The sequence below is a fragment of the Hyla sarda genome, chromosome 4 (genome assembly GCF_029499605.1).
Source record: "Hyla sarda isolate aHylSar1 chromosome 4, aHylSar1.hap1, whole genome shotgun sequence".
Taxonomy (NCBI): domain Eukaryota; kingdom Metazoa; phylum Chordata; class Amphibia; order Anura; family Hylidae; genus Hyla; species Hyla sarda.
In genome coordinates, this window is record NC_079192.1 from 330,947,136 (window position 1) to 330,971,373 (window position 24,238).

At 43.8% G+C, this 24,238-nt stretch overlaps 1 protein-coding gene across 15 annotated transcripts in view; it reads left to right on the top strand.

The window, feature by feature from the left end:
• Nucleotides 1-24,238, top strand: part of LOC130369622 (uncharacterized) — a 214,064-nt gene that overhangs the window by 166,736 nt on the left and 23,090 nt on the right. For 11 of the 15 annotated variants that reach the window (XM_056575062.1, XM_056575066.1, XM_056575068.1 and 8 more), the window contains 4 exons: nt 4,913-4,974; nt 8,372-8,463; nt 18,991-19,107; nt 20,019-20,102. In XM_056575062.1, the coding sequence (XP_056431037.1) occupies nt 4,913-4,974; nt 8,372-8,463; nt 18,991-19,107; nt 20,019-20,102 (355 nt within the window). Of the gene's footprint in view, nt 1-4,912; nt 4,975-8,371; nt 8,464-18,990; nt 19,108-20,018; nt 20,103-21,440; nt 21,910-22,846; nt 22,950-24,238 lie in introns of those variants that run through there. The other 4 variants (XM_056575065.1, XM_056575064.1, XM_056575063.1 and 1 more) reach the window with 3 other exon arrangements.

The following is a 24,238-nucleotide window of genomic DNA, read 5'->3' on the forward strand; positions in this document are numbered from 1 at the left end:
CACCATAGGGGCTTCCTAAATGCGGAATGCCCCCAGAGCAAAATTTGCTTTCAAAAAGCCAAATGTGACTCCTTCTCTTCTGAGACCTGTAGTGCGCCAGCAGAGCACTTTTCACCCCCATATGGGGTGTTTTCTGAATCGGGAGAAATTGGGCTTCAAATTTTGGGGGGTATTTCCTGCTATTACCCTTTTTAAAAATGTTAACATTTTGGGAAACCAAGCATATTAGGTAAAAAATAAAAAAAATTTTTTTACATATGCAAAAGTCGTGAAACACCTGTAGGGTATTAAGGTTCACATTACCCCTTGTTACGTTCCCCGAGGGGTCTAGTTTCCAAAATGGTATGCCATGTGTTTTTTTTTTGCTGTTCTGGCACCATAGGGGCTTCCTAAATGCGGCATGCCCCAAGAGCAAAATTTGCTTTCAAAAAGCCAAATGTGACTCCTTCTCTTCTGAGACCTGTAGTGCGCCAGCAGAGCAATTTTCACCCACATATGGGGTGTTTTCTGAATCTGGAGAAATTGGGTTTCAAATTTTGGGGGGTATTTTCTGCTATTACACTTTTTAAAAATGTTAAATTTTTGGGAAACCAAGCATTTTAGGTAAAAAAAAATAATTTTTTTTACATATGCTAAAGTCGTGAAACACCTGTGGGGTATTAAGGTTCACTTTACCCCTTGTTACGTTCCCTGAGGAGTCTAGTTTCCAAAATGGTATGTCATGTGTGTTTTTTTGCTGTCCTGGCACCATAGGGGCTTCCTAAAGGTGACATGCCCCCCAAAAACCATTTGTCGCTCCTTCCCTTCTGAGCCCTCTACTGCGCCCGGTGAACAATTTACATAGACATATGAGGTATATCCTTACTCGAGAGAAATTGGGTTTCAAATACAAGTAAAAATTTTCTCCTTTTTACCCCTTTCAAAAATTCAAAAATTGGGTCTACAAGAAAATGCGAGTGTAAAAAATGAAGATTTTGAATTTTCTCCTTCACTTTGCTGCTATTCCTGTGAAACACCTAAAGGGTTAATACACTTACTGAATGTCATTTTGAATACTTTGGGGGGTGTAGTTTTTATAATGGGGTCTTTCATGGGGCATTTCTAATATGAAGGCCCTTCAAATCCACTTCAAACGTGAACTGGTCCATGAAAAATAGCGAGTTTGAAAATTTTGTGAAAAATTTCAAAATTGCTGCTGAACTTTGAAGCCCTCTGGTATCTTCCAAAAGTAAAAACTCATAAATTTTATGATGCAAACATAAAGTAGACATATTGTATATGTGAACCCAAAAAATATATATTTTGAATATCCATTTTCCTTACAAGCAGAGAGCTTCAAAGTTAGAAAAATGCAAAATTTTCATTTTTTTCATCAAATTTGGTGATTTTTCACCAAGAAAGGATGCAAGTTACCATAAAATTTTACCACTAAGTTAAAGTAGAATATGTCACGAAAAAACAATCTCGGAATCAGAATGATAACTAAAAGCATTCCAGAGTTATTAATGTTTAAAGTGACAGTGGTCAGAATTGCAAAAAACGCTCCGGTCCTTAAGGTGAAAAAGGGCTCGGTCCTTAAGGGGTTAAAGCGTGCTCACGAGCTGAGCACGTTTCATACCCGGTGGATCCCAGTTGCTATCAGCAGCCAGGACCCACGGTTAATGCCAGACTGATCGGGCCGATACCCAGCATTAACCCTTTAGACGCCGCAATCAAAGTTGATTGCGGTGTCTAAATGCATGAGTTAACAGTGCAGGTTAGCTCAGCGGAGCTGATCGGGACATCCACGGCGAATCGCACGTCCCAACCAGCTGAGTGGACTGCGGGAGGACCCTTACCCATAATAAAAGTTAACCCCTTCCCTAATAAGTTTGAATCACTTACCCCCTAATAAAAAATTTACATAATAATATGTGGTACCGCTGCATGCGTAAATGTCCGAACTATTAAAATATAAGTTTAGTTACACCACACAGTCCACGATGTACACCTTAAAAAGTACCAAAACTGCTCATTTTTGATCACTTCGTATACAATAAAAATGAATAAAAAGTGATCAAGTCCCATCAAAACAAAAAATGGTACCAATAAAAACTAGATGGTGCAAAAAAATGAGCAGTCATATAGCCCCGTATGCAGAAAATTAAGTTACTGGGCTCAGTAGTAAAATAAAATAAAACCTACATAACTTGGGTATCCTTTTAACTGTATGGACCTACAGACTAAAGGTAAGGTGTCATTTTTACCAGAAAGTGTACTGCGTAGAAACGGAAGTCCCCAAAATTACATAATGGCGTTTTTGTTTTTTCAATTTCACCCCACAAATATATATACTGTTTTTTGTTTTGCTGTAGATTTTGTTATAAAATAAGTGATGTCATTACAAAGTACAATTGATGAGGCAAAAAACAAGTCCTTATATGGGTCTGTAGGTGCAAAATTAATAGCGTTAGGATTTTTAGAAAAATTGAAAGTACAAAAATAAAAATTGGCCTGGTCCTTAAGGGGTTAAACTACTTTAGGATGTTAATGTGCTTCCCGACCCCATGGTACTTCATGCACCAGGATGTACATTTACGCCATTTTGACTATGAAGCTTCACTGAGGGCAGGTCCTAGCTGCTATCTGTGTTTTCACCACGTGTGGAGGTGACAGGCACTTGCACAAAAATGTTAGCAATTTAAAAAAATTTGCGCAGTTAATGAATTGGACATTGCTTCTTATACGGTGGAGCAAATAATGAAGAAAATTGGGCGCAGGATACTTTTGCCATGCATATTTTACTTCATGAATGCATGAGAACTAAAATAAAACTGAGATTTTACTGAAAATAGAAAAGTATGCAAATGTGATAAATCCGACTGTACGTACTATAAACTATGTAAACAGTTTATACCTGTCTTAAAAGAAGAAGAAATGGACAAGTCTAATAAGGAGGGGGGTAAACTTTAGTCATATGGCTGTCCATTTTGAGAACGCTGTACAGTAGTTTTTTTTTTTTTAATTGTAAAATGAATGAACATGGGTGATTTTTGAAGGCATAACATGGACATAATGGACATCATCTACTAAGGCGTTTTCCCCTAGCTCACTGGAACCTCCCTCTTTCCTTCATCTAGGATAGATATGCTTCTTCTCTCTTCCTCTGAACCACAGGAACAGACTTTGCTCACATGTTGACTGTTTTCTCTGTCAGGAGAGGTCTGTTCCTTTGGTAAGATTTGCCTTTAGATTCCGAGTAGAGATGAGTGAAGTTACAGTGATTCCATTCGTCACGAACCTCGTGGCTCGGGTTTGCTTATGTTATCCTGCATAAATGAGTTCAGCTTTCAGGTGCTCCGGTGGCTGGAGACTCTCTCCTAGGACTGTATCCACCTTTTCCAGCCCACCGGAGCACCTGAAAGCTGAAGTAATTTATGCAGGAAAAGTCATCAACTGCCGAGCTGAGAAGTTTGTGACTAATTGAATTACTGTAACTTTGTGATTGCACATATCTGTTTCCATCCATTCCTTGGCACAAGAATCCGCAGCGCCTGAGTTGATAGGTCTTCTTCCTCCCTTCTTCCTTTAACCCTTTAGGATCTATTCACATGTAAAGTATCCTGTGCATACTTGATGCGCAGGATTTGAAGCTGTGTCTTTTAGTTTACATAAAAATCTTCAGCATAAAATCCTGTGCATTAAATATGTGCAGGATACTGTACTTGTGACTACACCCTTATACAATGTGGTGTATATTTTTTGGGAATATTCTATATGGAATGTATACTTCACCCATGTGTTTTGCTCTTTTGGCTTGCTGCAACATATTGGGGCACCAAACAAGCAAAGATCTTTAACGCTCCCAATGTGCCTCTGGTGTCCTGCTCCAGTAGAACCTCTTTCTCAGTTGCAGCGTAACTTGTCGTGCCCGGGAAGCACCCAGCCCGGTGTTTCACACTGCAGTTCAGCGAATGATTTGCCAAGGCGGGACATCGCTGCCGGGCCGGACGTGTCACACTGCAGCTTAGGAAGGCAATTCTTATAGCTCTGTGTTATGCTGTTCCTCTGTTGTTCTTATTGGAAATGTATGACTAAATAGCCAACTGGGTGTTACCAGTTGGAGGCATGTCAGCTTTTAATACATAATGCTGGGCAGCGTAAAAACATGCCCCCTGCAGGTAACACCCAGCCTGGCTAGGCAGTCATTCACTTCTTATAAGAATGACACAACACATAGCTAGAAGAACAGATACTCCGGAAATGTTATTACATAAAGATAAGAAGCTTATTGGCCAATTGTGCATCTTTCCATTATGCAGTGATTATGCTTTGTTGGGCTTTATATAACCCCTCTGATAACTGTGAATGAATTGTTTAGTATCAGTTGAAGGGGTACTCCAGTGGAAAACATTTTTTTTTTTTCTTTAAATCCACTGGTGCCAGAATGTTAAACAGATTTGTAAATTACTTCTATTTAAAAATCTTAATCCTTCCAGTACTTATCAGCTGCTGTATGCTCCAAAGGAAGTTCTTTTCTTTTTGAAATTATTTTCTGTCTGACCACAGTGTTTTCTGCCCAGAATAGGAGGAAATCCCCATAGCAAACCTCTCCTGCACTGGACAGTTCCTGACATGAACAGAGGGGTCAACAAAGAGCACTGTGGTCAGACAGAAAAGTACTACACAACTTCCTCTGTAGTATACAGCAGCTGATAAGTACTGGAAGGATTAAGATTTTTTAATAGAACTAATTTACAAATCTGTTTAACCTTCTGGCACCAGTTTATAAAAAAAAATGGTTTTCCACGGGGGTACCCCTTTAATCTTTGGCTATATGGTGTATTGTTGCGATAAAGTATGTAAAAGAATCCATGCTAATAGCTTCACAGACCATTTAGTTAGTAACACAAAGAAATCTCTCCATTTTTAGAGCAAGTAGTCAATCTGGACAAGTTCAGAAGACCTGTCCTTTACCTTCTACTTCAGTATCAGGTATCTATGACAATGTACATAAAATAGCATTTTGCTTAATAATAACTATGTACTACATTGGGCTACTGATTTTGTTTCTTTAGTATTTAAGTAAAAGTGAAAAAAAAATAACTGTATTTAGTTAGTGTGTGTTGAGTAATGAGTATAGTGAGTTCTTTAGTTTTTTCTCATGCCATATTAGCACTAGCATTGTGGCTTATAATGGAAGGCATTTAAAGGGGTATTTCAGGCAAAACCTTTTTTTTACATATCAACTTGCTCCGGAAAGTTAAACAGATTTGTAAATTACTTCTATTAAAAAATCTTAATCCTTCCAATAGTTATTAGCTTCTGAAGTTTTCTGTCTAACTGCTCAATGATGATGTCACATCCCGGGAGCTGTGCATGATGGGAGAATAGGAGCTGGACAGCTCCCGGGACATGAGTCATCAGAAAGCAGTTAGACAGAAAACAGCAACTCAACTTCAGAAGCTAATAACTATTGGAAGGATTAAGATCTTTTAATAGAAGTAATTTACAAATCTGTTTAACTTTCCGGAGCCAGTTGATATATAAAAAAAAGTTTTGACCTGGAATACCCCTTTAAGGTGTTATCCCTGGTCATGGGTTTAACTGACTATAATAAGTGCTGCAAACTGCTATTCCTGCCATTAGAATATTGGAATGGTTAAAGGGGTTATCCAGGAAAAAACTTTTTTTTATATATATCAACTGGCTCCAGAAAGTTAAACAGATTTGTAAATTACTTCTATTAAAAAATCTTAATCCTTTCAGTACTTATGAGCTTCTGAAGTTAGACAGAAAAGAACAACCTTAAGTCCTCTCTGATGACACCTGTCTCGGGAAATGCCCAGTTTAGAAGCAAATCCCCATAGCAAACCTCTTCTAAACTGGGCGTTTCCCTAGACAGGTGTCATCAGAGAGCACTTAGACAGAAAAGAACAACCTTAACTTCAGAAGCTCATAAGTACTGAAATGATTAAGATTTTTTAATAGAAGTAATTTACAAATCTGTTTAACTTTCTGAAGCCAGTTGAGATATATATATATATATATGTAAAAAGGTTTTTTCCTGGAATACCCCTTTAATGGTAACCCAGTTCAAATGGGGGACTGAGCTAACTTTTTTTTAACTTATACATGCAAAGTAAAACAGTTTTTACCTAAATAGTACTCCACTGACCAGCGTTCGGAGCATTTATTTCTGTTCGCTGTGTGCGTGCTGCAGGGGTCGGCCACGCCCCTTGTGACGTCACACCATTCCCCCTCAATGCAAGCCTATGGGAGGGGGCGTGGCGGCTGCCACGCCCCCTCCCATAGACTTGCATTGAGGGGGTGTGACGTCACTGGCCCCTGCAGCGTGCACACATCTTTCAGAACTAAATGTTCCAACTGTTGGTCAGTGCAGTACCCCTTTAAAGAGTGGGACTGCTCACAACTTTCCTGGATATGCCGGTCTTTGGCCACTACATTGTGCTGAGTGCGTAGACTAAACAACATGCATGGAGAAAAACATTGAAGTAAACATCCAATCGCAGAATTTCTTTTTTATTTTATTTATATTTTTTTTGAAGATCCATTTAACCATGTCATACAGGTACTGACACAAATTATTTTTTTTGTTATCTGTTAGTATAGCGCCACCTACTGTTTGTTTTTATTAGCTTGACTGTATCCACCTCAGTAAATGTGCTGAGGGGGACACATGTACTTAGTCTTGTTTTTATTTCTGATGCTCTAAATATCCAGAGAGTTCTCTGTACAGGGTGGGCCATTTATAGGAATACACCTTAATAAAATGGGAATGGTACGTATTATTAACTTCCTGTTTGTGGCACATTAGTATATGTGAGGGGGGGGGGGGGACTTTTCAAGATGGGTGGTGACCATGGCGGCCATTTTTAAGTCGGCCATTTTTAAGTCGGCCATTTTGAATCCAAATTTTGTTTTTTCAATAGGAAGAGGGTCATGTGACACATCAAACTTATTGGGAATTTCACAAGAAAGACAATGATGTGCTTGGTTTTAACATAACTTTATTCTTTCATGAGTTGTTTACAAGTTTCATTGTGTTGGATTGTCAATGCAACCCTCTTCTCCCACTCTTCACACACTGATAGCAACACCACAGGAGAAATGCTAGCACAGGCGTCCAGTATCCGTAGTTTCAGGTGCTGCACATCTCCTATCTTCACAGCATAGACAATTACCTTCAGGTGACTCCAAAGATAAAAGTCTAAGGGAGTCAGATCGGGAGACCTTGGGGGCCATTCAACTGGCCCACGATGACCAATCCACTTTCCAGGAAACTGTTCATCTAGGAATGCTCGGACCTGACACCCATAATGTGGTGGTGCACCATCTTGCTGGAAAAACTCAGGGAACGTGCCAGGTCCGAGCATTCCTAGATGAACAGTTTACTGGAAAGTGGATTGGTCATCGTGGGCCAGTTGAATGGCCCCCAAGGTCTCCCGATCTGACCCCCTTAGAATTTTATCTTTGGGGTCATCTGAAGGTAATTGTCTATGCTGTGAAGATACGAGATGTGCAGCACCTGAAATTACGGATACTGGAAGCCTGTGCTAGCATTTCTCCTGCGGTGTATATAGTAGTATATAGCAGTATATATGGACACTGGAAGCCTGTGCTAGCATTTCTCCTGCGGTGTTGCTATCAGTGTGTGAAGAGTGGGAGAAGAGGGTTGCATTGACAATCCAACACAATGGGCAGCACATTGAACACATTTTATAAGTGGTCAGAAACTTGTAAATAACTCATGAAAGAATAAAGTTACGTTAAAACCAAGCACATCATTGTTTTTCTTGTGAAATTCACAATAAGCTTGATGTGTCACATGATCCTATTCCTATTGAAAAAACAAAAGTTGGATTCAAAATGGCTGACTTCAAAATGGCCGCCATGGTCACCACCCATCTTGAAAAGTTTCCCCCCTCACATATACTATTGTGCCACAAACAGGAAGTTAATATCACCAACCATTCCCATTTTATTAAGGTGTATCCATGTAAATGAACCACCCTGTACATCATCCTGTTCATATACTGTAGAAGAATCCTGAGATTTTTATTCTTACACTTGGGATCACACCTGCACTGGAAGCAGTCAGGAGCCTACATTCCCAGCATCATACCTCATGCTAGTAGCCCTGCAGACCTCAATAAGTTTGGTGGAGTCTGCTGTGTGCCGTTGGTTTGTGGCGTGTCCCTCCCTTACATTGACTGGGCAGAGCATTGAAAAAGCAGCGCAGGTGTGACCCCACTCTTAGTCTCTTTTCTATCGTGCAGAACTAGTACTTTTTATAGTTGAGCTCCTGCTTCTTCATCAGCTACCAGACGTTGATTTGCAAATTAAACATTTAACCAAATTTTTTATTTAGGAAAACGGCTGTATAAAATTAGGAATGCTGACACGAATGGGCTAGACCACACAAACAATGGACCATGTGGTAGCGAAGCACCAAAAATAAGGGTATTTTTATGGTATTTATGTTATAGTTTTGAGTCTGTGGCTATTATCATCATGCACCATTAGGTATTGTGATGGTGGTGCTTAACCTCTTAACGACCACCAAAATGCCTTTTGAGGGTGCGTTCACACGCCCTTTGATTTTGCGGGTTTTCCCGCTGCGTATTTGAAAGGGGCGGTCTCTTCTCGGCTGTCCATAGCAGATTTTCCGCGGCTGAATTTATGCTGCGGAAAATCCGCCACAGTCCCTACTGACTTCAATGGGGCTTGCGGCGGATTTTCTGCAGCGTAAATTCCTCCGGGGAAAATCTGCTGCGAATAGCCGAGAAGAGGCCGCCCCCTTTCAAATACGCAGCGGAAAACCCGCAAAAACAAAGAGCGTGTGAACGCACCCTTACAGTCAAAGAATTTTACCTGGTGGGGTGCTTGCTGTATTTTACAGCCGACGCCTGCCTGCAGTTTCCAGAAACAGACTTCAGTCTGATCCCAGCAGTTTAGCCCTCTAAATACTGCGATTTAGAGCAGTTGCAGCATGCAGAGAGCGAACTGACAGGGGTCCGAATGGCATCTCCATGACACAATCGCAGGGTGCTGATCTGTTACCATGGCAGCCTAAGGCATTCTAAAGGCTTCTATATATTAAATCTACCCCCTGAAATCCACGAAAAAATATACCAAATGCAAGAATTAGTCATTTTTAGTCACCTCACATTCCAGAAAATATGTAATAAAACGCTGTCAGAGTGCAATCGTCCACAACATGGTACTGTTAAAAAGTACAGTTCCTGGCGCAAAAAATTAACCCATAATACAGCCCCATAGATGAAAAAATAAAGCTATACGGGTCAGAATGTGAAAACATAACCATATCAGTTTTACTGCAAAGGTAACAGCCTAAAAACGAATCCCTCAAAATTGATATATATATATAAATATAATTTATATTTATATATATATTTTTTTTAGTAAAATGGTCTTCAAAAAGGTCCTGAAAAAAACATGTACACTGGAGATTAAAATCATAAAACAACACACAATTTCCTAAATGTCCCACCATCCTTTTTTTTTTCTGTCCCTGCCTATTGCCCATCTATCCCTAACCCCCTCCCTGCCTTTTAATTATTTTTTTCTATATTAAAAAGGCCTTTTTGTCTGCCTGGTAGTGTGCTCACAACCAGGCAGACTTCCCCAGCAGGCACAACGTCAGGGCATGCTGGGAGTTGTAGTGGGGAAAACACTGGAGGCACACTGTATAGGTGAAAACAGCTGCCGCACATCCCGCTCCCCCGAACCCCGCCACGCAACCCGCTGCCACGCAACCCGCTGTTTCACCGCTACAACTCCCAGCTCGCCCTGACATCTATTGGCTGTCAGGGCATGCTGGTTGTTGTAGTGGGTAAACAACTGGAGGTACGCTGTGGCGAAAACAGCTGCTGCACATCCCGCTCCCCCGAACCCCGCAACGCAACCCGCTTTCCACCCCGAAATAGAAAGTGAATAAAGTGCAGGGCAGTCCTACCTCACACCGGGAGCCAGGGCCGGCGTGCGAGGCCAGGGAGCCTGCGCGCATCCTCTTCATTCAAAGCGCTCGCTCCCGCCTGTCTGATTGACAGGCTGGGAGCGAGCGCAGGCTGAATGATTTAGGACCGATCCCGGCCGGCATCTGTTCGAATTCATGCTTGACGTCACGCCAGCCAACAGCCGGCCACTAGAAGGGAGACCCCTAGTGGCCGGTTTTCAAATGTAAATTAAACAATTTTAGTGAAAAAAATAAATAAATTCATGTATATTAGAGATATGTTGTAGTACATAAGTACTACAACATGTATATAAAAAAAAGTTTGGTGACCATTTAAGCTTATTTTATGAATTGTATTCTAAAGCACAGAATAAAAATGTATGTGAGATAATTGAAAAAGAACACTGATCAAAATTAGAGAACACTTTCAGATTCCTTTAAGTTATTGGTGTTAATCTGGCAACCGGTGCTAATTCCCTTAATGATCTGTCAAACCCTATGTAACTTTCAGCCTAACTTTCCAGTTTTCACTGACTTTAGAAAGGCATATCATTTTTGCAAAGTGACTAAATCCATTCAGCAGCAGGTTGTCCTGATGATCAGCCATAGCAAGATAAGTTGGTCGTTCAAAGTCTGTGATTTCTAGAATATTGCATCTTTATAGCATCACAAACTCATTCAAGTCCCCCAAGAAGGCTGGTCGCCCTCGAAAGATAAATGCAAGAGATGACAGGATAACGAGGAGAATCTTCATGGGTAATCGTTTCAATACTGCAGCTGGAATTGCTCGCCAGTTTGGCACTGAACAGGGTAAGGATCTGTCTAGTCATACTGTGTCTCAACGTTTAAGAGCATTTGGACTGAAAGCCCACTCTGCAGTGACCAAACCTCTCATTAGCAGAAATAATCAAAAGGGTAGACTCACCTTTGCTGAGAAGCATGTTGTATGGACAGAGGAGATGTGGTCCAGAGTTCATTTTTGTGATGAAAGCAAGTTTAATTTATTTGGGTTCAGTCGTTCCCCAGTTTGTCGACAAACATAATGTTTCCCATCAAACCCAAAGTGTGTAAAGAAGTCAGTGAAAAGTGGAGGAGGAAGTGTCATGGTTTGGGGAATGTTTTCTGCAGCAGGTGTTGGACCTCACATACAGCAACACCAGTGTCCACAGGGGGAATGGCCCACTGGCAGAGTAGCCCCAATGCCACTCAAACCAGTCCTTGGGCCGCACTTTGCCACAGACATGGCACCGTGGCAGCAATGGATGCCGCACAGCACCGCACCAGTGTGAACAGGTGTAAAAGCTCACTTATCATGTGCTCCCAGTCAGAGACTGGGAGGCTGCCAGAAAGAATAGGGCCCTATGCAGCTTTCTGCAAAGTTATATAGGCCTGGACTGACCAAGTAAAAACAAAAAAAGAGGGAGATAGAAAACACAATGTGAATTCAAGTAGAGGGGAAAAAAACATATGGTCGCACATCCACAACATGCACCTTGATCTAATGCTTCTCAACAACATTTATTAAACTAACAGGTCGTTAGTGTACTTTATGATCATAAAGTTCTAGCCACGTCACGGTACCTGTAAGTAGTGGGACCCTAAAATCCCTAGCATAAAATGGCGCAGCACTGAGGGGCGACCACCACTGCCGCAACACCAGTGTGAACAGGTGTAAAAGCTCACTTACCATGTGCTCCTAGTCAGCGGCTGTGGTGGTGGCCGCTCAGTGCTGCGCCATTTTATGCTAGGGATGTTAGGGACCCGCTGCCTACAGGTGGCCATGACGTGGCTAGCGGGCTTGCATTTCATGATCATAAAGTACACAAACGACCTGTTAGTTTAATAAATGTTGCTGGGAAGCATTAGATCAACCTTGTGTAGGTCCGAAACATGTTGGCTGTAAATGTTCCGTGTATTGATGACCCATTAAGGATCCACAATTGTTTACTACAAGCCTGATGCTGGATGATATTTTGCTATACCTATTGGTGGAGATTGGAGACGCTAACAATCAAGCCCATGCACAGGTGTAGTAGGTGGAGGTGGGAGTGGTTACCTTGCTTTTGGTTACTAGAGTCATGAGCTAAACCCAATAGAAAATCCTTGGTGACAAAGTTATGGTCAAGAAACCCTCAACAATTACAGAACTGTGGAAGAGACTGGAAGAAGAGTGAACCAAAATCACACACGAGCAGTGTGAGAGACTATTGATATCTTGTGGGGGGCGCAGATGTGCTGAAGTCATTCAAAGCAAAGGCCTGTACACTTCTTACTGATTGGTGACTGTTATAACCTTTAAAAAATGTACTTTCTCTGTGCTACAGTCATTGCTGTTCTCTAATTATGATCATCACGTTATTTGAAAAATAAATGTTTTATGTTGATATAGTTTGGTTATTTTATAAAACACTGTTCTAATGGCATGTTGTACCCCTTCCAAAAAATTCTTCAAATGACGATCAAGGTAGATTACAGTTTTCATAAATTCTTCTCTAATTTTGATCTCCAGTGTAGCTCTGTATGTGGAAAAATAAGAGTTTTGGCTCTTAGAAAATGAGGAGTTACAGAGGTGCCAAACACTCCTGGAGTTTGCTTTCCACGATTGTTGAAAGTTTTTTTTTTTTTTTTTTTTTTTACTTTGCTTTTGTAATATAAAAACAAATAATATATATAATATATAAAAAAATAAACCCAAACTTCTCTCCAGTGCTCCCACGGGTGCCTCCGGTAGTCTTCTCCGGTCTCCAGTGCAATCCACTTCCCAGGCCCAATACATCATGCTTTGTGCATGTATATTCATGTATGTCTTGTGTCCACTAAGGGTTAAAGTTGGTAACATTAACCCAAAACATACATAACTAACTTCTGTTTTGTAGAACAATTTGAACACAGTTTTTTCTTTTAACAGTAAAAGGGTTCTTAGGGCAACACTGACTAAAGACAGTACCTACAGTGGGGCAAAAAAGTATTTAGTCAGCCACCAATTGTGCAAGTTCTCCCACTTAAAAAGATGAGAGGCCTGTAATTTTCATCATAGGTATACCTCAACTATGAGAGACATAATTAGAAAAAAAATCCATAAAATCACATTGTCTGATTTTTAAAGAATTTATTTGCAAATTGTGATGGAAAAATAAGTATTTGGTCACCTACAAACAAGCAAGATTTCTGGCTCTCACAGACCTGTAACTTCTTCTTTAAAGCGCAACTGTCATGGATATTGTACCCCCCAGACTAATAACAGGACAGTATAGATGATGACACTTGTAATGCAGCTATACTTTTGGCTGCTCTTTAGAACACTATCAGCATGAAAATAGTTTTATTGTGCGGTCAGCAACAGTCGGATAGGCGTGGCTGGGGATCGTAAGCAGCCTGTCAACGGCACCAGAAGAAGAAAGAGGAGGAGTACGGGCACTGTATATCATAAAGGTGCACATAATATGTATAGGCTCAGTGGAGTCACGCCGGCCCGCACATCATGGACATCGGGGGTGGGAACCTGTGTGTCAATCACAGTGGTCCCAGCGCTCACTTACAGGGAATAGGCGTGGCGGCATATCCTATGTGCAAGACGTGCTTAAAATGCACAGGTATTGTCAAATAGCCGTCTTCTCTATAGTGAGGAGAATACACAAGACGTCACCTGTAATCACTGATATCATTGTGTATTCTCCTCACTATAGAGAAGACGTCACCTGTAATCACTGATATCATTGTGTATTCTCCTCACTATAGAGAAGACGTCACCTGTAGTCACTGATATCATTGTGTATTCTCCTCACTATAGAGAAGACGTCACCTGTAATCACTGATATCATTCTCTATAGTGAGGAGAATACACAATGATATCAGTGACTACAGGTGACGTCTTCTCTATAGTCTTCCCTTCTCTAATTCAGATGTACATACCATCGGGTCCAGCTAAATGTTCTCTCTGCAGAATGTGACGCCCAGACGGCTCCTCACTATGTCAGCGCATTCTCATCCTCTATATGAAAACAATTATTATTATAAACCTGAGAGACACTGTATCCTCTAAATATAATAAACTAGTATACACTAGGGCTGCACGATATATCGCAAAAACAATCGAATCGCGATTTTTGCTTTTTTGCCATATATCGATATGGCCCCCGGGAAAATTTGCGATTATCTGCCCGGGCGGATCCCGTGTGTGGCTGCAGCGCGGGCCGGCCAGGGCAGATAAAAACAAATTTAAATATTAAAAGTCTGTGTTTCCCAACCAGGGTGCCTCCAGCTGTTATGAAACTACAACTCCCAGCATGCCAGGACAGCCAAAAGCTGTCCGGGCATGCTGGGAGTTGTAGTTTCACAACAGCTGGAGGCACCCTGGTAGAGAAACACTGATCTAAGTAAAGGGCGCAGGGATAAAAAAATATTAAAAACATTATGCTCACCTCTTCCCGATCCCTGCATCTGTACACCTCCGTGCGGTCCCGGTGTCTCTATACAAGCTGTAGGACCTTTACCTTCAGCCAATCACTGGCCGCAGCGTTGTCACATGTCAAGCCAGGGATTGGCTGAAAGGTAAAAGTCCTCAAAGGTCTGCAAACACACACAAACCTAGCGTGTGTGCTGCCGGAGAGGTGGAATGTGACAGGAATTTGTGACAAGGGGTCAAGGGGGCAGAATGTTAAAGGGGGGGAAAGGGGGAATGTGACAGGGGGGCAGATTGTGATGGGGGGGCAGAATGTGACAAGGGGGGGGAATATGTGACAGGGGGAGCAGAATGTGACAGGGGGAGCAGAATATGACAGGGGGAGCAGAATGTGACAGGGGGAGCAGAATGTGACGGGGAGCAGAATGTGACAAGGGGGAGGGATATGTAACAAGGGGGGGGGGGTGAATATGTGACAGGGGGGTGTGAATATGTGACAAGGGGGGGGGGGATATGTGACAAGGGGGGGGAGGGGGAATATGTAACAAGGGGGAGCAGAATGTGACAAGGGGGGGGATGTGAAATGGGCGGTGGGCATAAAATGGGTGAATAGTTGTAAAATTGAGGAGATTGGACATGACATAAGGGGATTTCACTATTTATTTATTACATTGCATCACATATCGAAATCACAATATTTAGGCCATAATCGCAATCGCACATTTTTACCATATCATGCAGCCCTAGTATACACTACACTCTATGAATATAAACCTCACACACCGTGCCCCCAGCAGTAGCACCCCCATCATCCACCAGCTGATGCTATTACCACAGAACAGGGGGGTAGGCGGAATGGGGGGTCGGGGGTGCCCTGGCAACACCCCCCAGCAGTAGCACCCCATCATCCACCAACACCCCCACCCCCCCCATTCCCCCTATGGTAATAGATCAGCTGCTGGATTATGGGGGTGCTACTGCTGGGGGAGGGTGCTGGTGGATGATGGGGGTGTTACTGCTGGGGGGGCTGGTGCATGATGGTGGTGCTACTGATGGGGGGGGGGGTGCTGGTGGATGATGGGGTGCAGCCTCATCATCCACCAGCAACACCTCCTCCCCCAGAAATAGCACCCCCATCATCCACCATGATCAGCAACACCTCCCCCCAGAAATAGCACCCCCATCATCCACCAGCACCCCCCCCCCTTCTGGTTGATGGTGGTGCTACTGCTGGGGGGGGGGGTGCTGGTGTATGATGGGGTGCAGCCTCATCATCCACCAGCAACACTTCCCCCCCCCCCCCCCCCCAGAAATAGCACCCCCATCATCCACCAGCAACCCCCCCCCCCCCCCCCCCCCCCCCCATTCCCCCTATGGTAATAGAATCAGCTGCCGGATTATGGGGGTGCTACTGCTGGGGGAGGGTGCTGGTGGATGATGGGGGTGTTAATTCTGGGGGGTGCTACTGCTGGGGGGGTGCTGGTTGATGATAGGAGTGCTACTGCTGGGGGGGCTGGTGCACGATGGTGGTGCTACTGCTGGGGGGTGCTAGTGGATGATGGGGTGCAGCCTCATCATCCACCAGCAACACCTCCCCCCAGAAATAGCACCCCCATCAACCACCAGCACCCCCCCCCTTTCTGGTTGATGGTGGTGCTACTGCTGGAGGGGGTGCTGGTGTATGATGGGGTGCAGCCTCATCATCCACCAGCAACACCTCCCCCCCAGCAGTAGCACCCCCATCATCCACCAGCACCCCCCCCCTTTTCTGGTTGATGGTGGTGCTACTGCTGGGGGGGGGGGGTGCTGGGGGATGATGGGGTGCAGCCTCATAATCCACTAGCAACAACCCCCCAGAACTCCCACAGCACCCCTTTTTCTCTCTACCTGGCTGACTGGTGCAGACTGGTTGCTGGCTCGGCTGCTCCAGCTGTCCCCGGGCTCACTAGTGTGGGCGGCGGCGCGTCATGTTAGCGCCGTCCATCTAGCTCCGCCCGCTGACATCCCGTCACAAGTTGGTGCTGTCAGACGGGGGTGCTGTCAGCGCTGAGGACCGGGGGGGGGTGCTGTCAGTGGCTGAGGACCTGGGGGGGGTGCTGTCAGCGGCCGAGGACCGGGGAGGGGTGCTGGCAGAGTGGTGTCACCCCATCAGCCTGGTGTCACCCGGTGCGGTCCGCCCCCCCCCCCCCGCACTACGGTCGCAACGCCACTGATAAAAAGTACAGAGGACGGCGCAAAAAATGAGCCCTTATACCGCCCTATATACGGAAAAATGAAAAAGATATATAGGTGGTCAAAATAGGGCAATTTATAGGGAACAAAAATATAAAAGTATCTAGCCATGGGTATAATTTTATTGTATTTATTGTATTGACCCACAGAATAAAGAACACGTCATTTTTACCGTAAAGTGTACAGTGTGAAAACGAAACCCTCCAAAATGTACTAAATTGTGGTTTTCATTTTAATTTCCTCCCTAAAAAAATATTTTTTGGGGTTCGCCGTACATTTTATGCTAAAATTTGATATTTCATTACAAAGTACAATTGGTCACGCAAAAAACAAGCCCTTATGTGGGTCTGTAGACGGAAATATAAAAGATTTATGGATTTTAGAAGGCGAGGAGGAAAAAACTAAAACGCAAAAATAAAATTGGCCTCGTCCTTAAAGGGGTTCTCCGGTGCTTACACATCTTTTCCCCTATCCAAAGGATAGGGGATAAGATGCCTGATCACGGGAGTTTCGCTGCTGGGGACCCCCGTGATCTTGCACGCGGCACCCCGTTTGTAATCAGTCCCCGGAGCGTGTTCGCTCCGGGTCTGATTACCGGCAACCACAGGGCCGACGACGTGTGACATGAGGGGGCGTGGCCTTGATGTCACGAGCAGGGCGTGGCATCGCCAGTCATCCAGCATGGAGCGAAGTTCGCTCCATGCATCGGATGTCTGGGGTGCCGCAGTTGAGATCGCAGGGGTCCCCAGGGGCAGGACCATCAGACATTCCCTATCTTTTGGATAGGTGACAAGATGTCTAGGGGCGGAGTACCCCTTCAAGGACAACAGTGTTTTTTTTATTTTTACACTTTCATCTTTTCCTCCTCCCCTTTTAAAAATCATAACTGCTTTAATTTTTCAAGTGCAGACCCATATGGGGGCTTGTTTTTTTTTTGCCATCTTTGTAATGAAATCACTCACTTTACCACAGTCTATGGTGAAACAAAAAAATCGTAGGGCAAAATTAAAAAAAATTATAATAATTTTTGGGGCTTCACTTTTTGATAAAAAATGACACATTTATCTAAATTTTGTAGGTCCGTGCAATTAAAATAATACCCAATTAATATAGGTTTTGTTTCATTTTGCTGCTTTAAAAAAAAATTTGTGTTTTTGTACGAAAATGAGTTTCTTTAAAATTGTCCTCTTCTGACAACTAGAATTTTTTTAAATTTTTTCCATATAGGGGGCTGTATGAGGGCTCATTTTTTGTGCCCCGATCTCTAGTTATCAGTGCCATTTTTGTTGTGTTGGGACTTTTTGATCGGTATTTATAATTATATTATTATTTTATATACATTTTTTTTGATATATGAAGTGACCAAAAATATGCAATTTTTTGCTACATGTACATAGTGTCGGACATCGGCCAAATTGGTGATGTCCAGCAACCAGGACCCACCGGGTATGAAGCTTGCTCAGCTACTGAGTGTGCGTCCTTCATTCAGCAGTATCTGGCAGTGGTTGTAAATGTACTTCCATTGTCATTAAATGGTTAAATGGAGTTACTTATATACTTTATATTTACTCTTTAAATGTATTGATCACGGCATCTGAGGGGTTAATGGCGGACATCCACGCGATCGTGGATGTCGGCCATTACTGGCGGGTCCCTGGCTGCTATCAGCAGTCGGGACCTGCCGCGCATGACCCGAGCATCGCTCCGATGCTCTTGGTTATGTATAGGATGTAAATGTACGTCCTGGTGCGTTAAGTACTGCCTCATCAGGACGTATATTTACGTCCTGCGCCGTTAAGGGGTTAAATCCTGCACTTCAAATATGTACAGTGTATACTATGTGTGAATACACCATCAATTGGTACTCTGGATAACCAAAACTTCTCCCCTATTTTGTAAATAAGAGGATAATCGTATGAACACATGGGGAGGGGTCTTACTACTGGCACCCTCAGCCATCTCCTGTTTGTCCTCGGGGGCGCTCTGACCCCCACCCTTGGAGAAGAGCTGCAATAACTGCATGCTTATTCAATTACTGGTCGAGACAGAACCCCTCGATAATCAGATCCTGATCCTGTATTCACAGGATTCCAGCACTTGGACCCCTCGTGATCAGTATTTATCCACTATCCACAGTATCTGCTATCCACCTATGTGACATAAAAATATGTATGGGCGGTCACTAAGGGGTTAAAAGGAAAATGAAATCCCAATCACTTTGCACACTGTACATATGTATCTTCATCTAAGCCAGTTAGTTAGGAAAGAGACATTAATATGAATACTGCATAAGGCAAAAAGCTGGAAAGTTGTTCCTGTCTTCAGTTTAATGCTTTGCTGTTCCTATCCTTATGTTTACTGTGACCTTTTATTTCAGTACCTGGCTCCTGATGAACCCATTGATATTCCTAAAATCAGAGCACTTTACCGTTTACACCCCAGGAATAAACCTTTCTCAAGCTATGGAGTGCAGAAATACTTAATGCCAAAGCAAGTAAGTGTAACACATTGTTATATAGCGTCTAATTCTATTTCTAACTACCATATGAGACGCACCCAATTTTAAAGGCTGAAAATCTAGAAAAAAAAAGATTCTGAACCTTCAACCTGCGGACCTCCAGATGTTGCAAAACTACAACTCCCAGCATGCCCGGACAGCCGCTGGCTGTCCGGGCATGCCAGGAGTTGTAGTTTTGCTACATCTGGAGGTCCGCAGGTTGAAGACCACTGGTATAGGAGGTAGTACTCACGTGTCCGCGCCACTCCGGACCTGTCACCGCTGCCCTGGATGTCGCCCTCCATCGATGTCGCTGCGTCCCCGGGGTGTCCCCGTCGCTCCGGAACGTCTCTGCTGCCCGGTATCCTCGCTCTCCGTCGCCGCTATCACGTCGCTACGCACGCCGCTCCTATTGGATGACGGGACGGCGTGATGACGACGAAGGAAAGCACCGGCCATGCAGGGGATCCCGGCACGGAGCAGACACCGAGGAGGCAGGTAAGGTCCCTCCCGGTGTCCTGTAAGCAGTTCGGGACACCACGATTTCACCGCGGCGATCCCGAACAGCCCGACTGAGCAGCCGGGTTAGTGTCACTTTCGCTTCAGACGCGGTGGTCAGCTTTGATTGCCGCGTCTGAAGGGTTAATACAGGGCATCACCACCATCGGTGATGTCCTGTTTTAGCCGTGGGTCCCGGCTGTTGATGGCCGCAGGGACCGCCGCCATAGGATAGGGTTTTAATGTGTATTCGCCGTATAAGACGCACCAACTCCCCCCCCAAATACGAGCACTCTGTCTTTTCAGACAGTAAATGTATTGTGTTTGTATTGTATGTTTCCTTTCCTTGTATGTCTTTCTGAGCATTTCATGTATGTAATGTAAAATATAATTCTATCTAATTCATGTAGCATCTGCCTCGACCTTGTCCACCTAAACAAGCAAAAAGGGTGCGTTTTACTGATCCATTGACTATGGAAAATTCAAGCACTGATGTAAGTGATTATTCATGTTTGGGCATTTGTAATGTCAGCTGTCAGCGTGGTCCCATTAGATTAGTGTATTTTATGTATTAGGGCAACAAATGCCACCAAACCTTTAAACCATGTGTTGGCTGGGACACATTCTGTAAATTGTCTGGCCTATCACGTTGTACATAAAGCCTAGTTCTTGTAAACCAGTTAAATTAAGTTTTTTTGTTTTTTTGTGCTACCTTATGTAGAAGGGAGAAAAGCTGCTATGTGAGTGACAGATGATGAGGCTGTTTTCTGGGATTTGAATAACTCCCTTTGACAGTAATGGGAGTTGTGTAGGCAGCGTATCATTGTCACTACTGCAGATTGTGTAAAATAGTTGGCTCAGTTCAGTTTTCTTACCACCTCTGGCTGTCACAAACAAGCCAGAGAGGTCCAGGAAGCCCACGGTCTAAAGATAGGTGCAGGTCTAGAGGTGTGACCTGCATTTAGGGAACTTTAATGACCCATCCTGTGGACATTTCGCAAATGTCTCAGATGCAAATACCTTTTAATGGCTCGTTCACACAGGTGAATTTGATTGCGAACTTGCAGCGTGTTTCCTTGCAAACGAGCCCTTAAAGGAGCACTGTAGTGAAAGATAACTTATCCCCTATCCAAAGAATACTGGGACCCCCCCCTTGCAATCTCCTGAACAGGGCCCCGGCATTCTGCTGGAAGGGGCGTGTCGACCCTCGCATGGAGTGGTGGCCGACACGCCCCCTCCATGTATCCTATGGAGATACATGGAGGGGGCGTGTCAGCCGCAGCTTCTTGTGGGGGTCTGAATGGCTGCTTGTGGCAGACTGACGGGGCCCTGTTTAGGAGATTGCGGGGAGGTCGCAGTGGCTAGGGGATAAGTTATTTTCACCTAATCACTCATGACAGCACCCTTGGAGAGGATCTCCCACCACAGGACAGGAAACGTGGGAACATAAAGGGACACACCTCTCCACACCTCAGTTCAGATTACCTGTCCTCCGGTAGGAGGCCTGGGTGCTGTCTCCATACCTCTCCAAGGGGCTGCAGGTCCTCCGGTAGTGGGGCTCCCTGTCCGGCAAAAGTCTCCTCTGGTCCTGCGGGGGGATCTGGTGGGGTCCCAATAGCCCTGCATTTCCGTCCTTTTCCTGAGTCAGCGGCGTTAAGGAGGTGGGGGCTGTGGAGTAGTGTGGCTTCCGCCAGCTCTCCCGTCTCTGGGGCCGTTGGCATTGTTTGCGCAATAACGCAGATGTGACTTCAGCCCAGCAGCGTAGCGTCACTTCCGTTTCCATTCAAAGGGGGTGCGGGATTTCTCCATTTTGCATCCCTGCCGTTTTCCAGCGTCCGGAACCCCGTGGACAGCAGGCAGCCAGCCCGCACCAATATCCAGCAGCACTGAACTTTCCAGCAGCCCGCAGCAGTTATCCAGCAACCGGCAGCAGTACCAATAGCCGGCAGCAGTACCAACAGCCTACAGCAGCCCCAGCCCGCAGCAGCTGAACAGACCATTTCTGGTTGCCCTGCAGTGTTTTTTGCTGAAAAACGTCCTCCAGCATGTCCTAGCATTTGACAGAGGGAGGTTGACGCTCCAAGAAGAGTAGTTGCAGCCTGGCTACGGAAATGTGGATCTACTTCCGGGTGAGATCATTTCAATTTCATTCTATATTCTGCTAGCTAAGTCAGGCCATTGTTTTGTTTTGTAGGGTAGAAAGACGTCTTCTTCTAAATCTTGTAATAAAGAATGTGCAGAATGTAGGAAGCTGTTAGATCCTGCCTATAAAAAGTCTATGGGGGAGATTTATCAAAACCTGTCCAGAGGAAAAGTTGCTGAGTTGCCCATAGCAACCAATCGGATCACTTCTTTCATTTTTGAAAAGGCCTCTGAAAAATGAAAGAAGCAATCGGATTGGTTGCTATGGGTAACTCATCAACTTTTCCTCTGGACAGGTTTTGATAAATCTCCCCCTATATGTGAAGCCTGCATTGACGTTATCGTGGCCCAGGAGTCCTCTGCAATTGCTAGAAACCTAAGACTAATGATCCGGGAGGAGAGAGATTCATCCCTTAAAGGACTAGGAGTTGTTGGGAATGTGGGTGCTTCAGCCTCCTCTGTGGTCACCCCTGCTATTTCCAGTCCTCCTAGTGTACAAGACGAAAATCATACTCTATATTCCTCCTCTGATGAAGAGCAAGAAAAAGTTATATTCCCCTCTCTTCTTGGTAAAGAAAAAAAAAAAAAAAAAAAATGGTTCTTTCAGAGTAATAATAAATCTGAAAAAATTTAACTATTTCCTATCATACAAAAAATTCAGGATGAAGTCCCTAAAATCCACAATCCCTCTGCTATGTCCAAATTGCATGATGGCCTTTTTAGATTTAGAAGACGCCTGCACCATATTCCCATCCACAACTCTCAAGTTTCTAAGAGTGGCGGTGTTTATGGAGGGAGCTTGGGTCCATTTACGGTACCAAGCCCTTCCCTTTGGGGTAGGGTATTCACCAAAGTGATGGCGGAGGTGGCAGCTTTCATAAGACCCCAAAACATCCTGTTTCATATCTGGACAATTTACTAATTGTATCAGACTCATCAGAAACCCTTCATTTGCACATTCAAGTAGCTTGATCCATACTGAAAGATCTAGGTTGGAATCTGAATCTAAAAAAGTCAAACTTAACCCCTTCCAGGCAGTGCGTTTTCTTAGGCCTCCTTCTGGATTCAATGTCTCAGCTTTTTCTCCTGCCTCTAGCCAAACAGATCCTCATCAAGGAAGTTCTTCAAGCTCATCAAGGGAGTAGAAGTTCTTTTCCGGTCTCACCTATGCACCTTCAGGGAAGCAATGTCAGTACTAGGTATGATGGCTTCTTGTATTGTAGCAGTGAAATGACCTCAGTACAGATCCAGGATGTTGCAGACAGATATCCTTCAAAAGTGGGATGGCAATCCCTCATCACTAAACCAAAAATGTTCCCTTTCCTCAAAAGCAAGAGTCTCCTTGATATGGTGGATGAACCCCAACAATCTATCTCGGGGTACCTTGGTCTCCCTCGTCGGTAGTGAGTATAACTACAGACGCCAGTCATTGGGGTTGGGGTGCCTCCTGCGGCCAGCATCTCCTTCTAGGCAGATGGTCTTCTCTGATGCATCAGTCTACATCAAATTACAAAGAGATTTATGCAGCGTTCCAGGCAATAATCTTTGCTTATTCCTCAAATTCAAGGGAAGAATGTGCTGATATATTTAGACAACACCACCGCTGTAGCTTACTTAACCTGTTAAGGACCCGGCCTCTAACAACGCTATTAACAGCGCTATTAACATTTTAGACGTGGTGTTCAAAGTTGATCGCCGCGTCTAAAGGGAAACTAAACTACCCCCGGCTAGCTCAGCAGGCTGTTCGGGATCGCCTCGGGGAAATTGTGGCATCCCGAACAGCAGTAAAACAGCAGGAGTGTCCCTTACCTGCCTCCTGGTGTCCGATCGCCGAATGACTGCTCAGTGCCTGAGATCCAGGCATGAGCAGTCAAGCGGCAGAATCATTGATCAATGGTTTCCTATGAGATACGATTTACTATGGGGGCTATAAAATTGCAAAAAAAAAACTGGGAAAAAAAAGTTGATAAAGATCATTTAACCCCTTCCCTAATAAATACAAGTTTGAATCGCCCCCCTTTTCCCATAAGAAAAAAAAAGTGTAAATAAAAATAAACATATGTGGTATCACCGTGTGGGGAAATGTCCGAGTTATAAAAATAGTGTATTTTTGGTAAATTTTTATATCATGAAAAAATTTAAAAAAAGCGATCAAAAAGTCTGATCAATACAAAAATGGTACAGTTAAAAACTTCAGATCACTGCGCAAAATATTAACCACCATACCACCCCATACGCGTAAAAATAAAAAAGTTATAGGGGTCAGAAGATGACAATTTTAAACATATAAAGTTTCCTGCATGTAGTTATGATTTTTTTCCAGAAGTATGACATAATCAAATATAAGTAGGGTATCATTTTAACCATATGGACCTACAGAATAAAGAGAAGGTGTCATTTTTACCGAAAAATATACTGTGTAAAAACGGAAGCCCCCAAAATTTACAAAATGGTGTTTTTTCTTAAATTTTGTTGCACAATGATTTTT